Below are 23,904 nucleotides of genomic sequence, written 5' to 3'. Positions count from 1 at the left end.
CATCAGTCACTGCACAGTTTTATTAATAATTTAAGGACAGAGTTTTGACTATAAGATGCTTATTTTATTAAAAGCGAAAGAGGGAATAAAAATTACCAACCTGGTAAAGACAGATATAAAGGATACACCACACACTGTCAGTACAAGCTGGTGACCAAAACACCTATATAACAAATAAACACATTTAAAAATACATTCGTAAAGGATGTCTATATGATACAACCTACTATGACATTAGTATTTATAATATATGAGGTTTTATAATAATTCAGCCATGCTTTATGGGTCAATAACATAATGTGGGTTGCAGTTATTAGAATGTTTAATTATGGATGCAAAGTCTGCAGATATAAATACTGACTTTTTGGACTGGATGTTCTGTTTCCAGTGAACACTTTATTAAAACCAAATGTTTAAAGACAGCAAATATGGCACTGACAGCGTAAAAGACTATTTTAAGTGACAATTTTAAAACTATGTATATATGACAGAAAATGAGAGGTAAGGATTTGTAGTAGCTCTTCACATGGTAATGTTTTGTCAGACTATGAGTTCTATTTTAATATATTCAATCAGACAACAAATAAAGTGATAAATCTGATGTAGAATATACGTGGTTAATTTGTTGTAACATTTTTCCAATCAATATATTTAAACCCTCCTGTGGTCAAGCAGGAGATGATCTGAATCACTCAGGTTCTCCTACACAGAGCCCTGCTGCTGCTGCTCCTGCTCCTCTGATGAGACCTCTGGCTCATTCCCAGTGATGCAGGTGGAGCAGTCGGTTTGATTGGTGGTGACGGAGGAAGTGGAGCTGTTGGAGCTCTCACTGTCGAACTGGGAGACGTAGCAGTACTCACGGACTGGGCAGGCACGCTCGTTGTAGTTGGCTTTAAAACTCTCTTTAAAGCCTTTAGAAGACTGAAACCAATCCTGGAAAAACAGAACAAATACTTGTTTCCCATTTCTTACTTTATCAGCTTCATCAATAAATATAAATTTCAGGTGGAAGACAGAGAGCTTTGGAGGGTACTGACCTCAATGTCACGAGGGATCAACGATGGCTTGGGGACAGGGATGAGGATGATCCTGTGCCTGCATGGGGGGTAACAAAGGACATTCTTAGATGATCATATCAATAACAGCTGATCTGTTAAAGTGTCACCGAAGCAGGGTCTGGAAAGTCATCCTTAAATTCAATTCAATTCAATTTAGTTTTACTTATATAGTGCATTTTACAATCAGAATTGTGTCTCAAGGCGCTTCACAGAGACACAGAGCCTGAACCCCCTTAAAGAGCAACAGTGGCAGGAAAACAGGAAGAGACCTTGAGCAGGACCCGGCTCATGAGGAGAACCTTCCTGCTGACAGTTGGCCGGGTAGAGGAGGAGAGGAAGAGGGAGGCAGGACAGAATGAAGGGAGAGAGAGACACACAGAGAGAGAGAGAGAGAGGAACAAACATGACAGGTTGTTGATGTTGTCCAGCTGAAACTATCATGTTTATATTATAGTGGATGTATGAATTTAAAGAGACAGTTCAGTGCAGCTCAGTGGACGTGGAGGTCATTCATGCTGTTATCCACAGCTGGTATTTTCTACAACTCTGCAACTCACATCAAAACTATTTAGATGACTACAAGAAAATTAGGAATGTTTGAGGCTAAAGTGTCCATGGAATAACACCAGTGCTAAACGGTTAAAGAATTGATAACCTATATTAGTGATTAAGTGGAGATATGTAAAATAAGTATGTGAGTCAACATTACTCATACACAGGCCAAGTTATCACTGTCACTAACACTTGTACAGGACAGCCCACCTTTCATGGTGCAGCAACATCACAGCCAGCAGGACGAGGATCAGAACACCACCCACACACAGCAGCGGCGTTAATGGAGACATTGAAATGGTTCCCTGATTGGTATCTGGAAGGAAAAGAAGTATGTTAGAGTGCACAGAAACCTGCGTCCCCTCACTCACTGCAGCTTTAGTAGCATTCCCTTAGAGGGCTTGTAGATATTTGATCATCTTACCTGTGCTGTTGTTGGACCCCCAGACCGCAGGCTCACTCCAGTCACTCCAGAAGTCAGACCCCCCACAGGAGTGATCCACTCTGCTCCGCACCTGCAGCTCATATCGAGATTTGCTGGAGGGCAGGTTGATGCAGTAGTTCTGCTTTCCAACACTGACTTTATAAGACTGGAACATGAGATGAGGATGAGAGCACAGAAGGGATGGAAGAAAAGATTAGAGAAACAAACAGCACTTACCTTGCACTTCTTGTCGTTTATCTTGTAGCAGACCTCGCTCTCCACACAGCCTGGAATAGTCTGGTTCCAGTAGAACCACAGGTTAGAGTCAGAGCCGTTCTGGACAGTCACGTTGACTGGCGGATGTAACTTTACTGGAGATAACACAGATATCAATACTTTTTTCAATGTCATCTTATGTGCGTTCAGATCATCAGTCCACCCTCCATCAGCTGGCTTGTTATTATAAATAATATAAGCCCCCTCAGTGTGCACACCTTTTGTTTTAAGTTGATGCTCCCTTGTAAAAATGTCCTTGCCGTGTGTCAGTCTGGTGTAAAATGTGAGGAATCTGCTTGTGTTGCGATAGGGCTGGTTACACCCAGTGGTCACGTTGTTCTCAGACAGGTAGGTGCTGCAGAGGCTTTCTTTATAACCATGAAACCTGTGAAGAAATAATTATTTAGACATTCACACAAAGAAAAACACTAGTAGTGCGTCACTTAATAATCAGGTCATCTGCAGGAGGAGTACTGCTGCTGGGAGTGGCTTAACAGGTCATTAAGATCATCTTGTGAGCATTTATGTCATAATATATGACATAAATATATGACTTCAATGATTCTGTCTACTCTTAAAGCATTTTTAGTCTGAAGATATTTGACCAAAAAAGATGCTTGTTAAATGTGTGATATCCTTTAGGTTTAGGCAGTTACGAACCAGCTGGAGAAGGTGTAGTTGACCTCTGGTGTTCCTTTTATATTCCAAGAACAGGAAACATATTTCACATGCACCACCAGACAGTCCACCGTCGGTCCATCTGTCAGAACCAGAAAGAAACAGAAACATAGTTAAATTGTGTTTTTTTATTACAGTGGCAATAGCTGGAGTTCAACAGTCACTGTTTTGACAGTGATGATGCTGCAGACCTCTGGAAAGGTGAATAATAAATGTTCTACATTTTCTGAAAAGGACTTCTTCTGACATAGATCACGATATTATCAGTCAGCCCTACTACACCATGCGGCCTACAGAGTGAATGCAGTGCAGTCAGATACTAGGAAGTGGCAGCATGACGTCGAGGGGAATTCACAACAAAAGTGCCTGATCAGAAACTAATGGCTATAAAGTTCAACTGAATTTAATAATTAACTTTACAAAAGTCATTATTACAGTATTACAGTAGTAATAGTACAGTAGTACCAGCCTTATTATATTAATGGGGTTGTGGCCCCTCTCCCATTATATAACTTGTTTAATACTATGAAACTTATTAAATATGTAGTTAAACTGTCTTAAATCTAGATAGTAAAGTTTAAAGTTTAATATGGAGAAGATTATAGATAGCTTTGTATCAAATGATATTGATTAGATCACACAAGCACATTAGCTGACTGTTCAGACCGAAACAGCTGTTATTAATAACATAAGTAGTCTGTAATTTAAAGATTTGAATAGGCAGTCTTTAAAATTGATCTTACCAGGATGATCTGTGGCCCATACATGGCTAACTAGCCAAAGAAGCAGAAGCAGTGCAGTCGGCATCGTGGCAGAGAGAACACAGGGTGACTCCAGCCTCGGCGCAGGTCTACTTCTGTGTTCGACTATGACTGCGTGAGTGACATGACTGTGGGTTTTGTTTCCTGTAAGCGGAAACTGTCAAAATATTAAGCTTCAGATCAAAGTGATAATTCTGCAAAAAGCAACACTCATCATCTAAAACTATGGTGAAAGCCTGTTTTTAAATAATCCTTCATTCATTTGATGTCACATACTGTGAGTTTTAACAGCATTCACTGACAACAACACATAAAAGAAGCACCTGAAGTGCAGGCAGGGAGAGTATTTAGCTGTGATGATCTGCTAATTTTAAAACAACATTTGCCTGAATTCAGTAAAGAAATCCTTAAAGAAAAATGCTGTACAAAAGGTCGGGTTTTCTTTTAAATATGTGCAATATGACGTTTATAATCACAGCATACTGTGAAACTTTTGTTATGTGTCCATGTGTTACACTGATAATATGCCGCATTCACCCTTTAACTTGGCCATGTCAGGAATATCATGTGATATCTGATCTGTTACTTTCTGTGCTGTGCTGTTCCAATCTGAGTTTTGTGGGTTTCCTGTCAGAGGAAACCGTTTCAAAAATAAAGACTGAGAAGTTGTACACGTACAGGTAGAGACCTTAATGTAGCTTGGTAGGTTTGTGTGTGTTATGTTATGATCTTTACTGGAACTTCAAAGACATTGTGACTGATGTAATTATGTAAAACTGTGATGAAAGTATTACTGGCCTTTTTAAAATCAGATACAGGTGACTTTACTTTTGAGCTGTAATCCTCCAGCCATCTTAATCCTTTTTTACCTCCTCTGTATCGAGGAGAATTTTTGCAAAGTAAAAGGGTATGGCTGACCTGGCTAAGCCAAACCCGCATTAACATTTTACACATTTCTGATGTAATGAAGTATAAATTCAATAAATATCTAATGTTTCATTGTACCAAAAAATGTGATGAAAATGTGTGTTTTTGCTCAAGTCTTGCAAAAATCAGAATTAAACTAAAAACTTTGCACTTCTCTCTCACTTATTGTGAAATGAGTCATAATTCATTTTTTTTCACAAAACACCCCACATCTGTGACTAACCTATAACGTGTCCGTAATCACCCCTTTGGTTCATTTCCACAGAACTGAGATGGTATTTGTGTGTGTGTGTGTGTGTGTAGCTGTGAGGTGATAACACTATTTTCCTGTTTTCATAAAATTGGGGCCTATCTCAGAAGTACTCAGTCTTTCCGTGACCACATGCAGTTCTGCAATCTTCTAGAAGTACATGCTCAACATTAAAATCTTTCCAGAATGTTACCTTAAAACATGTAAATACTGAATGATATAAAATTACATTAATGTTGATTTACATTCTGATGGATCTGATGAAAACCATGACAGTTTCATTCTTGTTATACATAAAAGCAGAGATTAAGCTTTAAATAATTGCAATGCCACTGAGGGGGAGTAAACATCAATAGATCATTACTACTGTATGTAAAGAATTATTTTCAGTGATCATTTTACAACTGCAGTATGCAATGTGGTATCACCTTAATGCTATTATTAGTTTTATTTATTTGTATGTTTAATAAGTGTTTATAATACGTTTACTAATGGAATTTATTTTTCTTGTGTAATAACCTTAACCACCATGTGGGGTCGCTGTTGGTCCTTAGACAACTACTTTCCATTGCGGGAGCTTTTATTTTGAAGAACCGGAAGTTCCCGTGTTTTGATAAGGCTGCGGAAGGGGCTGTCATTTGCGCTGGTTTAGAAGATTTCTCGTCTAAGCGGTAGTTTCTCAGCAAAACAACCCGTAATTTAACGACAAATGTAACAGTTCTACTAAAGGGCCACAATGAGATCTACACTGAGACCCTTTCTCGGTGTCAAACAGTCGAAAGCGCCCTTGTTGCTGCCTTTTCTGCTGACGCTCCTGCTCGTCGGGAGCCAAGGCGACAGCAATGCGATGGACAACGTCGCAACTGAGAGGATGGCTGAAGAAAGCCACCGACAGGACAGTGCCGACCTACTCATATTTATTATGCTCTTAACCCTCACTATATTGACAATATGGCTTTTCAAACACCGACGCTTCAGGTTCCTGCACGAAACGGGACTTGCCATGATCTATGGTAAGAGCACTGTTAGCTAACAGTCATGTCAGTCAATTAACTGAACGTTAATGCTAGCTGGCAGTGATGCCGTCCGTTAGCTCCTTAAACCTAACCGGTGAGCTAATTTGACAGGTTTTGCTCACGTGTATGGGTCATAAAATCATGTCATCAGATCACGTTACTCTTTTCTTAAACTAATAACTTATTTAACACGCAGCATGTATTTTTAGTTTCCTGTATGACCCCACTCTAATTTAAAAAATGTAGCACACCCAAATGATTCACTGGTTTTAAATAGAATCGCTGCACAGGGGAGAGTCACTTCAAATTCTCAGCTACCTGCTCTGCCTTCATTTCCTGTCTCTTCTCCTCCTCCTCCTCCTCCTCTGTGAAGGCCTGCTGGTGGGTGTGATCCTGAGGTTTGGTGTTCATGTCCCCCAAAGCATGAGCGACGTTATCTTGAGTTGTGCTGTCAACGCCAGTCCCGCCACCCTGCTGGTCAATGTCAGCGGACGATTCTACGAGTACACTCTAAAAGGAGAAGTCAGCCGGGGCAAAGGTCACCAAGTGCAGGATGATGAGATGCTGAGAAAGGCAGGTTGATTTTCTGTGTGCCCCTCTCATGTAATCAATACAAAACTGCTAGATGCTACGTGACAGGAAGGTCATCTTGATGGCCAGCTGTAATGATGTATGATCTAAAAATGTTTACGGTCAGCCATACACAACCTTTGAAGAAAAATAAAGTCAAGTTTATTTGTTGGGAACAGTGTAATAACTGACTTACATCTTACCACTGTCTACAGGTGACCTTTGATCCAGAGGTGTTTTTCAACATTTTGCTGCCTCCCATCATCTTCCATGCGGGTTACAGTCTGAAAAGGGTAAGAGGATCAATAGGATTTAACATTGAGTGAGTCAGATTTTTACACAAATGTTTTAATAAATCAATGTCCTTGTCTTCTTCAGAGACATTTTTTCAGAAATATTGGCTCCATCTTGGCGTACGCTTTCATGGGAACAGTCATTTCCTGCTTTGTCATTGGGTAAGACAGTTTGTCATCTACATTCTAATTTATAAATAGATAGAATATTTATAAAAAATTTTATTTTGCTTCCTTGAATGTCTTCAGTTTGCCAAGTAGGTAAATAGTGCCATTTTATAACACCCTTCTTTCCTTCTAGGCTGATCATGTATGGCTTCGTGTCCTTCATGAAAGTCGTGGGCCAACTTGGGGGCGATTTTTACTTCACTGACTGCCTCTTCTTTGGGGCCATTGTTTCAGCAACAGACCCTGGTAAGTGTCGTCATGTTAGCTTTCAGGTAGTGTTACAAAGGTGCAAACAAGCCTTTCAGTGTTCACTTCTCTGTTTCTGACAGTTAATAAGTAGTTAATAAGCCTTTTCCTTGTCTGTGTCTCAGTGACAGTGTTGGCTATCTTCAATGAGCTGAAGGTAGATGTGGACCTGTATGCTTTACTGTTTGGGGAGAGTGTCCTCAATGATGCAGTGGCCATTGTTCTCTCCTCGTAAGTGTCAATTTCACCCTAGTTTTTTGTGTATGCACTTTTTGCAGAGTTTCTAGTTGCTTTCCTCCACAGAAGTGTTGTGTTTTGGCAAAGTTAACATCATTTTGGTGCAGCAAGTCAACTGCTTTTGAGTTTTTAATGAAACTTGATTGGATACAAACAAGAACAAGGTAGCTTTAGACAGGAGGGGCACACCAGCAACCAGTAACTCTTAAAATACACATGTTGTAGTTCTTTGTTAATGTTCTGCTTTTGTGTGGTACATTGGACACTAACCATACTAACATCAGTCCCTGTCATTTCACTGCTTGCCATTGTCCAACCATCCGTGTCATTCATCGCCTGCCTGTATGTATGTATGTATGTATTTAGTGTTCTCCTTCGCTTGGAAAAGCAGAGTAGGCAGGGGGCCGGAGACGTGCACCCCACAGGAGATGAGGGTCAAGTGTGGCCCGAGGGGGCAGAGGAATGGCTGGGAAGTAACCAGACAGTGGCTCCTCGGTGGGTGGGAGAGAGGGATGGTTGAGTAGACCGAGCGGTTCTGCCAGAGTTGTAGTTTCAAGACCCTTGTGTGTGATAATAGTCCCTCCCTACCACCGTCTGTCAATGCTGCCCTTTAACCCCCTTTGTGTTGTTTTTATTTATTTTTTGTTATAGAAAAATCCAAGTATTATTTTATTTTCTGGTCTTCCTTAAAATGACCAGGAAGCACTACTTTAAATTAAAGTTTTGCTCGACTGGGTGCACAACAGGTTTGTTACTGTAGAATATTTAACCAAAGGGGTTAAAAGATCCGATTAGAATTAAGCATGCATGACTTCCCTGCTTTTTATGACAGTAAAACCCAGTTCCACTCTGTGTTAAGTCTTTGTCAAGGACACAGAACATAATCAGCTATTGTTAGTTTTGGTTTGATTGTATGGCCTGACATTGAAAATCTTTATGCTTCTGTGTGAGCATGTGTTTGGTATTCAGTCAGCTTCCCATCCTGGGTTCTTAGTAAGTGCCTATTTCCTTTCTTCTGCATAAATGCTTTTATTAGAATGCATTCTATCTTTCCCCTTCAGCTCCATTGTGGCATACCAGCCTGCAGGGGATAACAGCCACAGCTTCGAGGCTATGGCCATGTTGAAATCCTTTGGCGTGTTCCTGGGTGTCTTTAGTGGATCTTTTGCTCTTGGAGTGGCCACTGGAGTAATGACTGCACTCATATCCTTTTGTCTGATGCCTACAATATATTATGGTTATTATCTGTTTTAGCATGCATCATTGGATTGCATACCTTATTTTAACATGTTTGTTTTTTGTGATTCTGTTGACTGGATGTGCCACTTCTTGTTTTCTTTAACATTTTTCCTCACGTGACCAAATTCACAAAGCTGAGGGACTTCCCACTGTTGGAGACAGCTCTCTTCTTCCTCATGTCCTGGAGCACCTTCCTGTTGGCTGAGGCCTGCGGGTTTACTGGTATACCTGCAAACAAGACTCACACATACAGTTTACACAGCTCAAACAGTATATTTGTTTACATATTCTTTTCTGTTATATGGATCATGACCTTTAATTAAGCTAAGCTACTAAACTGTCAAGCTAAAATGATGACCCTGTGAGAAATACACTAATGCTGGATGAATCATTCACACCAGCACATATCCTCCGCTTCAAGCTACACACAAACGCCCAGGATGCAAATCCATTTTTGAGATTAGCCAGGAACTTTGTTTACACACCCTGCAAAACACAATAATCTATTCTCACAGTGGAGAAGATTATAACACATTTTAATGCAGTGAAAAGACTTGACCTGTTTCCCCACTACGTTATGACACATCTGTAGATGTTTAGCTTGACATGTGTTTTTTCTTCAGGTGTGGTAGCTGTGCTCTTCTGTGGGATCACTCAGGCTCACTACACCTACAACAATCTCTCTCCTGAATCACAGGACAGGACTAAACAGGTCAAATGCTGTTAAATGTTAAACTGAAATGGTAAAAATAGAGAGGAGGAAGTACTCAACTATTTGCTCATCTCTTCCCCATCAGTTGTTTGAGCTGCTGAACTTTCTGGCAGAGAACTTCATCTTCTCCTACATGGGCCTGACTCTCTTCTCCTTCCAGTCACACGTCTTTAACCCGTTGTTCATTATTGGAGCCTTTGTATCCTTTAAAAAGAAGAAATACTCATGTCCTGATACTACTGTTAATGATGGAAACTTTATTCATGAACAGAAAATGGAGACTGAGAACACATTAAAAAGAAGTCAACCATGAGACAGAGTTTCTGATCCGGCATCTACCCACGATTATTTTCCATTGCAGTCTACCTGTACTGTGTTATTGTTATTTGACTGTGTTACGTCCTTGACCTTTCTGTGTTGCGTAGGTGGCTGTGTTTCTTGGCAGGGCAGCAAACATCTACCCTCTATCCTTCCTCCTCAACCTGGGCCGCAAGAACAAGATTGGGTCTAACTTTCAGCATGTAATGATGTTTGCAGGTAGGACCTGTCAGTGGACCTGAGCAGACCTCGGCTCAGATACAATATTGTTATGAATAACGCCCTTCTGTATGTCTGCTGACATTTACTGTTAAAAACAGACAGATGATAGAAATCCCCTAAATGCTTCTGCACTAATGCGAAAAAGATCCAAACCCATTTTCCATCACTTCTGAGGACATCACATAGACACTTTATCTTTGTCACATGTGTGACTGTGACAACATGAGTGGAATAATAATCTTTCTGTCTTCCCTAAGGCCTGCGTGGGGCAATGACCTTTGCTCTTTCGATTCGAGACACAGCAACTTACGCACGTCAGATGATGTTTTCAACCACACTCCTAATCGTCTTCTTCACGGTCTGGATCTGTGGAGGTGGCACCATGCCCATGCTGTCATTCATGAGCATACCGTAAGGACATCTGACATCTGTTTGTAGACATGTATTACTCTGTTTGTGTTCTTCCTTTTTAACTGTTGCTGCACATTTTTCAGGGTCGGGGTTGACTCTGATCAAGAAAATGCTGTAAGTGAACAGTGTTAATTTTATTTAGTGCCATTATTAGTTTGCCTAAATCTCAAAACACAAGGATCACAATGAAGTATCTATCTAATCTATCTTTCCTGCTTTACAGAATTCAGCCATCTTAGATGGGTCACAGCGGAGGAGCACTAAACAAGAGAGCGCCTGGCCCTTCAGGATTTGGTATAACTTTGACCACAAGTATCCTTTGAGCCCGACATTCCTTCTGATTCTACGCCACTGTACTTGCTGAGTACAGCTTTTGCCACTAGAGGGCACTCCTTACAAACATGAACTCAACAACAAGAGCAGTACAGACAGCACACACCTATTATTATTAAATTGTACAAATGTTTTCTTTGTCCTTTTATATTTGTAAATGTCTCATAGCAGTTCATAGAATGTGCGATTGTTGTAGGAGAAAATACATCAGAATTCTTACAGTCACACCAGACATCTGATTGACCAGCTGACTATTTAAAAGTACCGGTAGGTCTTTTTATTTGTTGAGTCCTTGACAGAAGCTTGTTCACCAGCTACCTGAAACCTCTCCTGACCCACAGCGGCCCTCCGCTCACTGCTACTCTGCCTGCTTGTTGTGGACCACTTGCACGATGCCTCACGAGCCCACAGGCCTATGAGGTTTGTGCTTCAAAGTAGTACAAACGTATCTGTCACTCCTTATCCTTACATTCATCTTAAACTTGTCATTCACTTATTTTTCTTCTTTTCCCTCTTCACTTACCAGAATGAAGGTCAGCTCCATGATGATGACTCTGACTTCATACTGAACGATGCCAATGTGAGCTCCATGTACGCTGATGTCACTGTCAGCACGGATGCATCTGGCTCCCGCACCATCAACCCCAAGCGCTCGTCCGCCGCCAGCACGGGAGGCAACCCGTTCGATGAGGGTCTCGATCACGAGCTCACTCTGGCTGAGCACGAGGTGGCGATCCGTGGCACTCGCCTGGTTCTGCCCATGGACGATCCAGTGGATCCTCCGACCACCGTCACCCTGCCGCCGCCGCCCTCCCCGCCTCGCTCGGAACCACGCAGGCACAGACTGTAAGAAAGTGCACGCTGTCAATTTTAAGCCTCAAAAATCATAAATCAAAGTTGTTTTTACAAAAAGAAATAATATTTGAGCTCATTTTTTGATTAAAGTGACAAACTGCTTTTCATGTTGACAGAGCCTAGTCTCTGTCATTCTAATTGCAGTTTGGGTGGATTATTATTGTAATCTTGAATGTGAATGCACTACATATACGTTACAGTTATATTTTTAAGTTAATGGCTTAAAAAGATAACAGATGCACATTTAGCCACCACTAAGGAGGCTTAATTAAAATGACAAAGAAAAACTGGGGCTCCTGTATTTGCCCCTGTGTTTGTTACTACTGTGGATGCCAGTGCTCTCTTCTGGCTTTGTGGGTCTGCTCTCTAAAAGTTGGGATATACTGTAAATATATACAGTTGACCCCTTTCTTTGTGGTAATGTTACTACTGTAATTGTCCAGCTTTCTTCAAGTGTTTGTGCTTGAAACCTTTCTCTGGTACCAGTAAGAAAATTCTATTTAACACACAGTTAACTGATCTTATCCATGTATCCACAGACCTGACCTCGCAGTATCCCTCTCTGCATCCCATATGTTTGGGGTTGGTCTAAGTTGGGGTGTTAATTTATTAATGGAGCGGTACAAGTATTTTCTACAATGTGATTGTCAGTAGATACTAATGGCTCAAAAGATCAGTCCGCTCCAAACTGTCCTGGAGTGTCTACACTGTCTTAGATGTTAGAGATGCCTGCTTCTTCTGGATTTATTTAACAAAAAAAAGATTTATTTAAGTAATGATTTACTTAGTTTAGTTTATTTATTATTTATTTATTTGTTGTTTTGTTGTGTAATGGTCATTAATGCTTGGTGGTAATGACACCTTTTTAAAAAAAAAGCACTAACACAAAGTTTAAGTGTGATTGAAAAGTCAGTGGCCGAATGAGGAAGGAGATACAGCTCTCTGTATATGCATAGTAGATCAACTCTTTAACTATTTATGCAGAAAGAAACGATGCGGTAAGGTCAATTACCTTTACCGGTGTTCAGGTTATGTTTCAGGTTATTATAAATTGCACATCAGCACCTGTCAAAGAACTTGGGTCATAATGCAGTCACTGCTACCTCCGTCTCAAGGGCTTTTCACCCAGAGTGTGGTGGTGTGGAGACATGTAGGGCATCTCTGCTCGGCTGCTTCATTCAGACGTCTCCATATTGTTTTATTGTCTGACAGAAACACCATAAATGTTACGTAAATTTTTTTTTTGGTAATATTCTACAGTCAATGAGTTGAACTGCACATGCTTGTAATGAGAGCTGTATCTTTTACCCGCACAGACTTTTCAACCACCTTTTGTACGTGTACAGTAAGTCAAAGGGGGGAGGTGGATTTTCATTCCAGGAGTTTGTGTGCATGTTATTAAAATATCCCCTTTCTGTACTGTAGCAGATGCTTCTACTTTATACTTGGAAACTAGAGCTTCCCTGTGAGTGTGTGTGTGTGCGTGTCTGTTTGGCTGATCTGGCCAAATGTACTGATATGGTTTGTAGGGCTAATGTTTGTTCTTGGGTTTTGTGCCACCATCTGGTTGAATCTTATTTCTTTAAAAAAAAAGAAAAGAAAAAGAAAAGTAACTGCCGAGTCTTTGTGATGCTATATCATCCAAACTAACTGAGGGCTGGCTGAACTGTTTTGAATTAAAGTGCCTATTCAGAAACTCAGTGTAGATTTGTACATTTGATTTGCTAATGTGCAGTTAAGATGATCTCTTTGGTTTTTATATTACATTAAACATTTTAATTGTTGAATTTTCCCAGTGTAATGAGGTTACTGCCTGTGGTGAAGCTATCAGTGGGTACAGTGGCGAAAAAAGTGGCCCAAACTAAAATATTGTGCTTATATGATTAAAAATAATAGCACTTATAATATTTTGTTAATGTTATTATTTTGTGCAGCAGTGTGTGTATGGAAGACCTTATCAAAAAGTACATGTGGCATTTTAAAAATAATTAGGAGCTAAGCAAGAATTAGAAGGTCTGTCCTGTCCTCTGCTGAGCTGGCAAGGTCAAAATTCAAATATAATTTATTATATTATTTATTAAACGTCACACATGAGTATTCTCAAGCAGTATTCTTAACATGATTTTTTTTTCTTTTCTGTCCTCCCACTGATATATGGACATGATTTAAATGTCTTGTATGAAGCCTATTTTTGAAGAAACAGTATAAATAATATAGTAGCCACTCCTAAAAGCCTGAAAATGTTTCGTGATGTTTCTACTGTTCGTGGAAACTATCTGTGGCAAGTACACCTGCAATGTTTATGTATTTTTAAAATGATGGAGATGATCTCATCTTATTTTCTGTGTAGTTATTAACTGTGTGTCTCTTAGTCCTGCAAGTGTACTGAAAGAAAATAAAAAGAACTTTTGAAACTGACATGCTTCTTTCATGGTTCAAAAATGGGTGTAATTTAATATGTTTTGTTCTTCTTATTTTAATATATGGGTTCTGTTTTAGTACACTGTTCCTCAAAAGCTAGAATTGCTTTTATTTTGAAACCCCCCCACTTCTCTCCATGCTCTTATTTTGAAGGCGAGTCTTGCTCTCAGCCTGGTTGTTTGGGTTGACGCAGCCACAGATGGCAGTATTTAGGACGTGTGACGGAGCAGTTAAAGCGGAGTTCCTCAGCTTCCAAAGAGCCGCTCATCCACCGCCGCAGACATCACTCTGATACCGGTAAGCAGCCTGATGAGCACAGTGTTTTATTACGGAGCAGGAAGCTCAACCAAACCCTGCTCTTTAAAGGCTTGTTTTGTTTTTTTGGGACGGGACAGACCAGTTTAGCTGCATGTTGCAGGGCTGATGAACGGGGCTTGATGAAAGTGCCTTCACACTCTGAGATAGACTTACAGCCTTTTATGAGCCCCCTATAAAGATATGATCACTGTGAAGTGATTGATTTTTTAATAAAATGACAGCTCACAGCTTTTACCTCTTTTTGTTGCAGGACCTCTCTTCCTCCCTCTCACATGTTAATATTTCATACATTTTATTTGCAAAGCTGCATTTTTGACATCCAGAGAGGAAACTAAAGCCTTAAAGTTGTCTGGGGCGTTGGCTGTCTGTCTTTCCCTGTAAGTGTGTGTGTGTGAGCTACAGTTACATGCTGACTTGTGAAAGCCTGGGCTGCTCATGAAATCTGTTTCCAGTTAGGAAGTCCCTTTTTTTCACCCAATGATGGAACCACACAAAAAATGCTTCACAGAGGTCAATTAAAATTCCTGTACAGCTATTTTTCATTCTCCTCTGTGTGTCCATGTATGTGTGTGTCCATGTAAGTGATGCAAATGGCTTCAGCATTGGCTCTAGGTACAGAGAGAAAACTCAAAGTGTACAAACATACAGACAGTGTGCAACACCGAGTGTGACCTTTCACTGCCTCAAAGGCACACACACAGCAGAGGAGGGTTTTAGCGAGTCTGCATGGTAAAGAAATCACCATGAGCTCAGTTCCATAAAATACATCACAGGCTCATAAAACTTTATGCACCTAGCATGACTTCATGGTAACTCCCTGTTGTCTTTTGCCTGTTGTGATTTTAATGAGACAGATGTAAATAGCATAGTAAAGCATAGGAAAGTCAATATTTTAGTCAAGTCTTTAAATGTTTTTGTTGCGGTTGTGAAACTTTAGTTTTGGTTTGTGCACTTTTATAAGACTGAGGATGTAAAGAGGGAAAGGCTGATTACAAAATGTTACCACTACAAGCCAGCAGTTAGTGCTATATCTTAGCATTAAGACTGGAAGCAGCTGTTTGAAGATGAAACAATTACTATATATATTACTATTTCTTGGCTGGGAACAGTGACTCATCAGCTGTGTGTCCAGGGTAGCCTCTCTTTAACTTTCATAAATGGCCAAGACCAACTGGTGGATCCTCTGCAGCCTATCCCAGGATTCACTGCATACCAGTGATAGTTGTACTGAACTTTGGTGGATTGGATGTAAGCATTAACTCCAGCTTCCTCACAGCTGGTGATGCAAACATGCAAACCGTTTGCTCTGCAGCATATAAAGGCATTGAAGGATGCAGATTTTAAACCAAGACAAAGTAGTTGTGTCTTATGAAAATGAAAAAAACACATAAAAGTGTATGATTTTTACACCAAATATCTTTGGTGTTGATTCAGTAATGGTTGAGTTTACTCCATGAGTTTCTGCGGTCACTGTCAGTAAGAATCTGGAAGACGTTTGAGAAGCTGAGATTTGCAGGGATTTTGATGTTTGCAGATTTATGAGGGCAGACTGGAAGAGCTTGGAAGCAAAGAAGCCCTTGAGACAGAGAGAGATCATTTTAGATTTTACAGTTAACTTTGAGCTGTGTCTTACACACATAAAACATTTAGTTTTGTCAGCTGCTCCGACAGGCCGAGAAGTGGGAGCAGAAACAGGAGTGTGTAACTCAAGACAAAGCGACCTGGGTTAATTACGGCTAACCAGCGGCTTCTGGTAAAGCCATCACATCTCTCCAGTCATAGTAGGATATGTTGTGTTTCTTCAAACTCACTCAGATCTGGTCTATCAGCTTTATTTCTCTGTCTGGAATGTGTCTCTGCAGAGCCAGAAAAAACAATTATTCAATCTAATGTTTAGCTGAACTTGAAGCTCAATTTCAAGTTGGGTTTATTTATTAGATAGCATGATTGAAGTGAGGCTGGGAACACTGTCAGTGTGATGTTGATACTGTGATCCTTAAAATGTGCTCTAATACCTATGTATTAATAATATAAGGCTCAGGACAGACCTACAGAGAATCAGCCTTTCCAATGAGAAAACTCCTCAGCCGACAGAAAAACAGCTTGCAACAGCTTCTTACTCACTGGTCTTGCTGTGGTTTTGGAGGCTTCCTGATGGCTCAGACACTTCTTAGTCCCCCACTGCTTCCACCTGCTGTTTCATTCTGAAATGCAAAGACCAGAACACGCTTTATTCCTGTAATCTAATCCCGACAAGTTCACACTGACAAGTAGGGCAACCTGAAAATTTACTTACTTACTTTACTTAACTTTTATTCTTCATGTCACCATTAAAAACTCACCACTACCAGGATTCTGTGTGTGAGTAAGATGGGGTTCAGAGGGTTTGCAAGCAGCCCGATGATGTGACATAAGTACTCTACTAATGTTTTGGGTGGATTACACCTTTAAAGCATAATCACATATAAAGTTTATAGCTAGGTTACAGCCTGAAAAGGTCACTGCTTTCCCAACCATTACAGCATTGTTATTCACATCTCACCTTAACATTTAAACAATAAGTGGCCGCTTATCTTCAACAAGAGTTTTCCTCCAGCAGAAAAAGGTCAATCTAAGTTTATTATTGCTATTAACAACAGAGAAATGCAAAAGCAGGATGGACATTTAAGGACTAATTTTCAGTTCACTAAAGTACGATGGCATGTTTTAGTCGTGCGTGATTAAAGAGATTTTTACTGAGACATTACTGAGGTCAGACCTGAAGCACACACTGAATGACCTCAGTCCGGTCGAGCGTTTATGGTAACGTGAGTCTGCATTAATGACATGTGGAATACGTAATTGCCGGTGCATTAAGCAACTCACTGTGTGTGTGTGTGTATCTGCCAGCTTCACTGAGACTTCCTGTTACTCAGTTTTCCACTACATTCTTCAGCGATAAGCTCATGCCAACACACACAGAAAGACACAGATGGTTGGTACATGCAGAGACTCTACAAAAACACACACACACACACTGTCTCAGGTTGTCGTGTTGGTCGTGTTTGCCCTGGCTAATTTTTGCAGTCTGTTTTTTTTTATCCCACGTGTTACACGTGTGTGATTTTCCCCTCGTCCTCATGACATGACGCCACCTCACTGTGCTGCATTCTGACCACCGTGTGGTGTAGTTTAAGAGTGAATGCATAGTCAGGTGGCTGAAACATGGTCAGAGGTGAAAATAAAATATAACAAAATAAAATAAAAATCATGATAAGTGAAACAAATTGACCACCAGCCTCTGGATTCCAAATACTGAATTTTGAGCAGCTTTGTCCTCACAGAGCTCTAAAAAGGTAGCAACAAGGCTGTGAAGTTAAGACACAGGTAAGAAGGGATTGAGAAGGATTTAGAGCTAAAGCGCCCAGAGGACACATACACACATTTATCCTCTTGACCTTGACTTGACCCAACATTAAAAGATAAAGATGATACTTTTTTTATTGCCAACAAATACCATGAAAAGCCAATAAACTTACCAGACTCTACTAGCATGCATGTGTCTACAGTGTCAGGAAACACATGTGTGTATTTAGAATAATAATAATCAAACTGCGAACCACCAAGCTGCATATTAACAGACTTCAGAGCATGTGTCGTGCCTCACCGAGGGCATTGTAGTGTATTTTCAGTCAATACCACACACATACTGTCCTGCCTTTATCCACATGAATTCACATCCCCCCTCCAGTTAGAACTGATTTGTTGATGGTAAGAAAAACACCACCACCCTTAAACCACTGATGTATTACCCCTTCAAATGAATGCAGTGTTTACCCTGGGTGGATAATATAATAGACAGATTCATGTTCCCACAATCTGAAGCTCTGAGTTTTCCTTGGCTGCATTCAGCTTAAACTGCGTGACACAGCTTAATTTTACATTTCACCATTTCCATGGTGATCAAACATTAAGAGTGTGTGTGTGTTGGCAGCTTGGATGGAAGAAAATGATGTATATGGGCTGCTGTGCCATGACGCAGCAAGATTATTTATTGGTGAAAAACAAATGGAAGACATGCAGGAACAGCGTCCTCAGAGCCGCCTGACGTCAGTGAGGACTCACTGCTCCAACCTGTGTGTGGATACTGGCTGGTTTCCTGTCAGCCATTGTTCAGCTTCCCATCAGATAACAATCCTTGCGATGCAGAGTGCCAGCTATTATTACTCTAGGCTACACAGTTCATAAGTTTATCTGTGCAGTTTTAAACACGAACAATCTGCAGGACATTTTGATCTGTTTTAGTTTGGGGAGAGGCCGGATGTGAAACAGTGAGAACAGGTGATAACTGGTACATACCAGGTCCTTCAGTGGAGATGGATGAGTAGCCTCGCCCCGTCAACAAATAAACCTGCTGCTGGGTTTTCATTAATGAGTAATGAATAAGCAGGTGACTGAAAGGAAGACGCATGAGTTCTCTTCACGTGATGTCGGCTGGTCAGTTTACAGATTAATTGTCTGTTGATGAGACAAGAACAAGTTAACTTTACCAACAGTAACTCCTTGACCCTCAGACACATACCTCTGCAGCCATGGTAACCCCAGTGTGTGTTTTAAAACTAGTTTTGTGAATTAATACACGACCGTCTTGGGTTTTATTGCTGCTCTAATTCTTTTTAATGAAATACCCATAATAAAAACAATCATGTTACAGTGCTGTCCTACATATTTATACTTCACTCATACACCTGCAGCTGTATAACTATTAATGTAGTTCATTGCTCTGCTGTGTGCAGCTGCATGCTAAACTGCACTGTGGCTCTCAGTACTGAATCAATGAATCTAATATAATTTAATCCTTTTAATGCCATTCTCGTGCCAAGTTTAGCTCAGTACAGATTTAGTAAAATGTATAGGTTCTATCTTTCATATTTAGATCTCTATGTGCAGTAGCGCTGTCTGTCTGGTTTAAGAAACCTTTATTTGATGTGTAATACAGACAAATAATTTGCAAACCACTCATAATCTTTTGATGTCGGCCATTTTTATTACTTGCAGTATAATTTTGAATGCTCTGTTTATGTGATAAGTGAGGGACTTAGTTACCTAATAAGTTGTAAAGTCACTGAGTATGAGTGTAACATTAACAACCAAACCTGGTGATAATAATAGCACTAAATTTACTCATTTGACCTCAACAGAACAAAGCTATCTTTGTCTTGAATGTTTACAAAAGGCAGCTGATTAGAAGAATTTGAAAATTAAAAAATGAATTGCAGCCATATGTTTTGCAGCCACAATCATCAGCAACTACAAACCCGTGTGGACTCTGCCTTTTGCTGAGAACATAAGCAAAGTCACAAATATGAGGTGGTGATCTTAGCATTTGTCAACACAACCCAAGCTTATGGTAACGTCTTCATCCAAAACCAGAACTTCCTCTTGAATCTGTGCTGACATGCCACTCCGTCCATGAGGCGAACTCTATAGTTTGTGGTTTCCTAGGGAGTGGTTTATGTAAGGTGTGTGTGTGTGTGTGTCGAAGAATTGTTGGTGTTCCAAAACTCACCACATTAGTCATACCAGGCATTCCTTCACGTGTTCACTTCACTATACTCTCTCTCTATCTCACACTCACTCACACACACACACACACACACACACACACACACACACACACACACAGGGAGAGAGAAGTTTGAGAGAATTCCTCGTGGTCAGCCAGTGAGAACATGATGTGAGAAATAACTGAGCGAGCAGACTGTAGCCATCTCTTCCTCTGTATTTGTGTTGGCTTTTGCCATCATGCTGCGTATTATTTACCCTCCGAGTTCCTTAGCCTGTAATCAGAGGCCTTTGATCAGGGTTACAGCAGTCAACATGGTGATTTTGGTTCTATGTTTAGGGAGTTTATGCATCTTGTATTTTAGGGGGAGAGTGATTTTTGGGCTGTGTGGTGGGACATTTAAAAACAAAAAGTGTTTTACAGAGACCTAAAACTGAGTTTTTTTGTCTGATATTACAATCAAAGGAGGATGAAATCTGAACAAGCACTAGTTTTGTCTTTAAACTTAGCATTGATGAGGCACCAGTACCCACTACATTTCTACTGGGAGCAAAGGGAATGAAGAGAAGTGACTGGTCTACAGGCCGCGCCATTATGGCAGCGCCTGACTCCTTGTTAATCCAAATATAGGCAACGTGGTGGAGCATCAGTAAAGCTGTGGCAGGCAGATGGTCAGCCAAGCAGTCACTCAGTTTATCATGGGTGGGTACCAGGAGTGATTTTACAGCAAAGTGCTCAAGTCAGGAACTGCAGTGGATCCATTCTTTCAGCCCTGGAGTTAGCAGCTTGAACTGATCAGCAGGGGGAGCGTGGGGCTCACAGATGTTACCTGGAGTGAGCACATACCAAGATGAGGCTGTTTTACAAAAAAAGCTTTATAGTTTTTGTTGGTGCCAGATTATTTAAAGATAATAACGGTGCTTGAGCTGGTTGGAAGAGGTCCCCTGTGTGTTTTTGCCTACAGCCCCAACAGACTCAACAGCACAACTCTGGTTGTTCATCTTGAGTGGGACAGAACATATTTTTTTAATCTAATCTATTGAGGCTACATCAAAGTACACAAAGTTTCATGGTACTATTTTGTCTGCCTTTCACAGCCATTAACTTTATTGTCCTAGTTATCAGCGGATCATCAGGAAGAGATAAATGTGAGAAGAAACGCAGCGCATGCACACACACACACACACTCTGACCTGAATGCTATGCACATTTGATAACATGCCGGTGGGCACACAAAGGAACACCGATATGCACACCTGGCTGCTGTCCTTTTACACAAAACAAATATTACGCAGACAGAGTAATGAAAGACATCAGATAACCACCTGAGTAAATATAAAGATGTGTTTTTTTGTGTCAACAGCACCCTTGTGTGGTAGCATCAGGTAGTCCTCTCTCTTACCTGCATCTTTTAAAGTGTCCTTAATTTTCTTCTTGCTGTAGGTGTGTGTGTGTGTCTCTCGGTGTGACAATGGCCGACAGCTCAAACTGCTTCTACTGCCGTGAGGACCTCGGGGGGAAGAGGTTTGTCCGTAACGAGGGAAGACCGGTTTGTGTTCGCTGCCACACTAAGTTCTGTGCCAACAACTGCGCCGAGTGCCACCGTCCAATCTCTGTGGAAACAAAGGTGGGAAATCATTGCTGTGCAGTTCTGTCCACCATCACCAAGCCACCTCCTGAGTAACTTCCACTCTCTTTTATCAGGAGCTCAGCCACAAGGGTCGATACTGGCATGAGGAGTGTTTCCGTTGTGCAAAGTGTTACAAGCCGCTGGCTAAGGAGCCTTTCAGCACTAAGGATGACCGCATCATGTGTGGGAAGTGCTGCTCCAGAGAGGACGCTCAACGCTGCCACGGCTGCTACAAGCCTATACTGCCAGGTATGGCTAATCACTGGCACACTATGATTATGAACAAATGATTCATCTAACATGTTGTACTTACTGACCACGTTATTTTTCCTTGCTGTCTCCTGTAGGCATAGAGAGTGTGGAGTACAAAGGGAACTCGTGGCATGATGAGTGTTTCACGTGTTTCAACTGTAAACGACCAATAGGATCGCAGAGTTTCCTCTCCAAAGGAAGTGACATTTACTGCAGCCCCTGCTATGACAAGAAGTTTGCCAAACACTGCGTCAGCTGCAAAAAGGTCACTTCTCTCAAACATGGAGCAGATAGTAAAGTTTACAGAAACGCTTCATGACTTTGTTCTTTTGATGCCCTAACATCACTAGATAAGGTTTAATTTGATCCTGCTCTGTGTCTCCAGCCTATAACCTCTGGAGGAGTAAATTACCAGGACCAGCCATGGCACAGCCACTGTTTTGTGTGCAGCTCGTGCTCCAAGCCTCTGGCAGGGTCCAGCTTCACCAACCACCAGGACCAGGCCTTCTGTGTCGACTGCTACAAGAACTGTGTGGCTAAGAAGTGCAGCGGCTGCCAAAACCCCATCACAGGTTGATTCAGTTATATTTTGGGGTTAAATTAAAGATAGAAAATCCACAATGGATGTGACTTGTATAAAACTGCACTGCTGACTCTGACCAGCAGGTGGCAAACACAGACAAACAGAAGTCACACTCTTACCTGTGCTCTGATCTCCTCACAGGTTTCGGTAAAGGAGTGAATGTTGTGAACTATGAGGGAAGCTCCTGGCATGAATACTGCTTCAACTGTAAGAGATGCTCCCTCAGTCTGTCCAACAAGCGCTTCATAGCCAAGGGAAAAGACATCCTCTGCACTGAATGTGGCAACAAAGAGTGACAGACCAGTGAATAACCATTTACTTTACATAAAGGCCAGTGTCCTCATTTTATTACTCTGATTTTTATACAGTTGGAATGAGAGACTTTACCTTCAACACAATGAGAGAACATGATCATCTGCAGCAAACTAAATAAAGACAGATGAATGCAGAACAAGCCATGAAAACAAGAAGTTCTTCACTCAGTGCATGAAAGTGTTAGCATAAAAACTAAGTGTTCTGTTTTTATACAAGCCAAGAAACAATGCTTCTGGAGGGATTTAAATTTTACATAACTATAAAAGTTAGGATTATTTAAATTGCCTTTTTGATTTTTTTATAACACCATGTCCTTGTCCATGTTTTGCAGCTTTATTTTTTTATTTTTTTTAATTGCCATTTGCCAAGGGATTTCTATGCTAAAAGTAAAAATGTATGCACTTTTATTATCTGACAAAATTTAAATAGATGCAAATTGCATGCCTTGATGCTAAAATGAAATAAACTTTCTACAAAAATGAGCATTGCATTTTTTGCATTGATAGCATAAATCCTCTTTAGGGCTTGTTGACATAAATCTTTGACAGATTGATGGCATTTTGTTTGTGTTCCGCATTTCACTTTGAATTACACACAGCGATCGACCTCATGCTTTACCTTACAGTAATTTAGGTGTAGGTGCAGAGGTTACAGTGAGAATACATGTTTGTCAGAACGAATTACCTCCAGGTATACCACATAGTGTGGTGTGGTATTTGTCTATTTACTGGCTGAGAAGAGGATATTCAGTGTTCATGTCTCACTCTCTCTCTGCCCTGTCTTCTGCACACACACACACACACACACACACAGTAACCTAAGCAGACCAATCACAGTCAGATGACACCGGTGTTATCTTGCGCTCCATCTCAGAGCTTGTTGGTTGAATCCAGTGAGCGGCCGAGAAGCTGATCTTTTGTACTTTCAGCATCCCTGTTGTTGTGTGTCTCAACCTGGATTTATCTTTTCATTCATCTTTTGTTATTCAGATATTTTGATTTAAGGTAAGAAAGAACTTGCAGCAAATTAACACATATTTATGTTTATTATTAAACAGTTACTATTTTTTCTATTAAAACAGTATAGTTTAGATAATAATTGTGGAAAGATTTTGAAAACTACTGAGTATTTTCTTTCAGTTTTGTGATGGTTTTCCTTCAAAAAATCCTGAATGTGACCATCACTCTGTCTCTGCTGAGCAGCACAGCCTCAACTATTGAGCAAGGTATGACCCAATGTGAAGACAATGGTGGTTTGATAGTGAAGAAAGTTATGTTAAAACTCAGTATAATGA

At 40.7% G+C, this 23,904-nt stretch overlaps 3 protein-coding genes across 4 annotated transcripts; 2 read left to right on the top strand and 1 right to left on the bottom strand.

The window, feature by feature from the left end:
* Nucleotides 1-42: 42 nt before the first annotated feature.
* Nucleotides 43-6,377, bottom strand: LOC114446717 (cytokine receptor common subunit gamma-like). Its single transcript, XM_028422492.1, has 9 exons — nt 6,261-6,377; nt 3,732-3,906; nt 2,971-3,070; nt 2,529-2,695; nt 2,272-2,405; nt 2,035-2,200; nt 1,821-1,926; nt 1,038-1,095; nt 43-933 (listed from the first exon to the last, which is right to left on the bottom strand). Exons 1-9 carry the CDS (start codon nt 6,351-6,353, stop codon nt 703-705), a joined length of 1,230 nt encoding a protein of 409 aa, XP_028278293.1. The 5' UTR covers nt 6,354-6,377; the 3' UTR covers nt 43-702.
* On the top strand, nt 5,532-13,333 carry LOC114446716 (sodium/hydrogen exchanger 6-like). Its single transcript, XM_028422491.1, has 16 exons — nt 5,532-5,939; nt 6,316-6,515; nt 6,728-6,805; nt 6,891-6,967; nt 7,107-7,219; nt 7,345-7,450; nt 8,518-8,659; nt 8,812-8,917; nt 9,319-9,407; nt 9,493-9,606; nt 9,833-9,944; nt 10,205-10,358; nt 10,442-10,472; nt 10,582-10,670; nt 11,006-11,111; nt 11,218-13,333. Exons 1-16 carry the CDS (start codon nt 5,663-5,665, stop codon nt 11,539-11,541), a joined length of 2,118 nt encoding a protein of 705 aa, XP_028278292.1. The 5' UTR covers nt 5,532-5,662; the 3' UTR covers nt 11,542-13,333.
* Nucleotides 13,334-14,138: 805 nt separating this feature from the next.
* LOC114446606 (four and a half LIM domains protein 1-like) lies at nt 14,139-23,092 on the top strand. 2 transcript variants are annotated; one of them, XM_028422267.1, is made up of 6 exons: nt 14,160-14,264; nt 21,276-21,457; nt 21,535-21,709; nt 21,808-21,977; nt 22,098-22,284; nt 22,437-23,092. In XM_028422267.1, the coding sequence occupies exons 2-6, from the start codon at nt 21,302-21,304 to the stop codon at nt 22,589-22,591; spliced, it is 843 nt and encodes a 280-aa protein (XP_028278068.1). In that variant the 5' UTR covers nt 14,160-14,264; nt 21,276-21,301; the 3' UTR covers nt 22,592-23,092. The 2 variants fall into 2 exon arrangements, with proteins under 2 accessions (XP_028278067.1, XP_028278068.1); XM_028422266.1 differs by lacking the exon at nt 22,437-23,092 and having other exon boundaries at nt 14,139-14,264; nt 21,274-21,457; nt 22,098-22,289.
* Nucleotides 23,093-23,904: the final 812 nt, after the last annotated feature.

The sequence above is a fragment of the Parambassis ranga genome, chromosome 14, assembly GCF_900634625.1.
Source record: "Parambassis ranga chromosome 14, fParRan2.1, whole genome shotgun sequence".
NCBI lineage: Eukaryota > Metazoa > Chordata > Actinopteri > Ambassidae > Parambassis > Parambassis ranga.
This window is presented reverse-complemented; position numbering and strand designations above follow the sequence as displayed.

Excerpts from the sequence above, each read along its gene's own strand:
- LOC114446716 (XM_028422491.1), top strand. The coding sequence starts at position 5,663 with ATGAGATCTACACTGAGACCCTTTCTCGGTGTCAAACAGTCGAAAGCG. Across the intron at positions 6,806-6,890 it reads CGGGTTACAGTCTGAAAAGG|AGACATTTTTTCAGAAATAT; the intron begins GTAAGAGGATCA and ends TGTCTTCTTCAG. Across the intron at positions 11,112-11,217 it reads CGAGCCCACAGGCCTATGAG|AATGAAGGTCAGCTCCATGA; the intron begins GTTTGTGCTTCA and ends TTCACTTACCAG.
- LOC114446717 (XM_028422492.1), bottom strand. The coding sequence starts at position 6,353 with ATGAACACCAAACCTCAGGATCACACCCACCAGCAGGCCTTCACAGAG. Across the intron at positions 3,907-6,260 it reads AGGAAATGAAGGCAGAGCAG|TTTCCGCTTACAGGAAACAA; the intron begins GTAGCTGAGAAT and ends ATATTTTGACAG. Across the intron at positions 1,096-1,820 it reads ATGTTGCTGCACCATGAAAG|GCACAGGATCATCCTCATCC; the intron begins GTGGGCTGTCCT and ends CCCCCCATGCAG.
- LOC114446606 (XM_028422267.1), top strand. The coding sequence starts at position 21,302 with ATGGCCGACAGCTCAAACTGCTTCTACTGCCGTGAGGACCTCGGGGGG. Across the intron at positions 21,458-21,534 it reads CAATCTCTGTGGAAACAAAG|GAGCTCAGCCACAAGGGTCG; the intron begins GTGGGAAATCAT and ends CTCTTTTATCAG. Across the intron at positions 22,285-22,436 it reads CTGCCAAAACCCCATCACAG|GTTTCGGTAAAGGAGTGAAT; the intron begins GTTGATTCAGTT and ends ATCTCCTCACAG.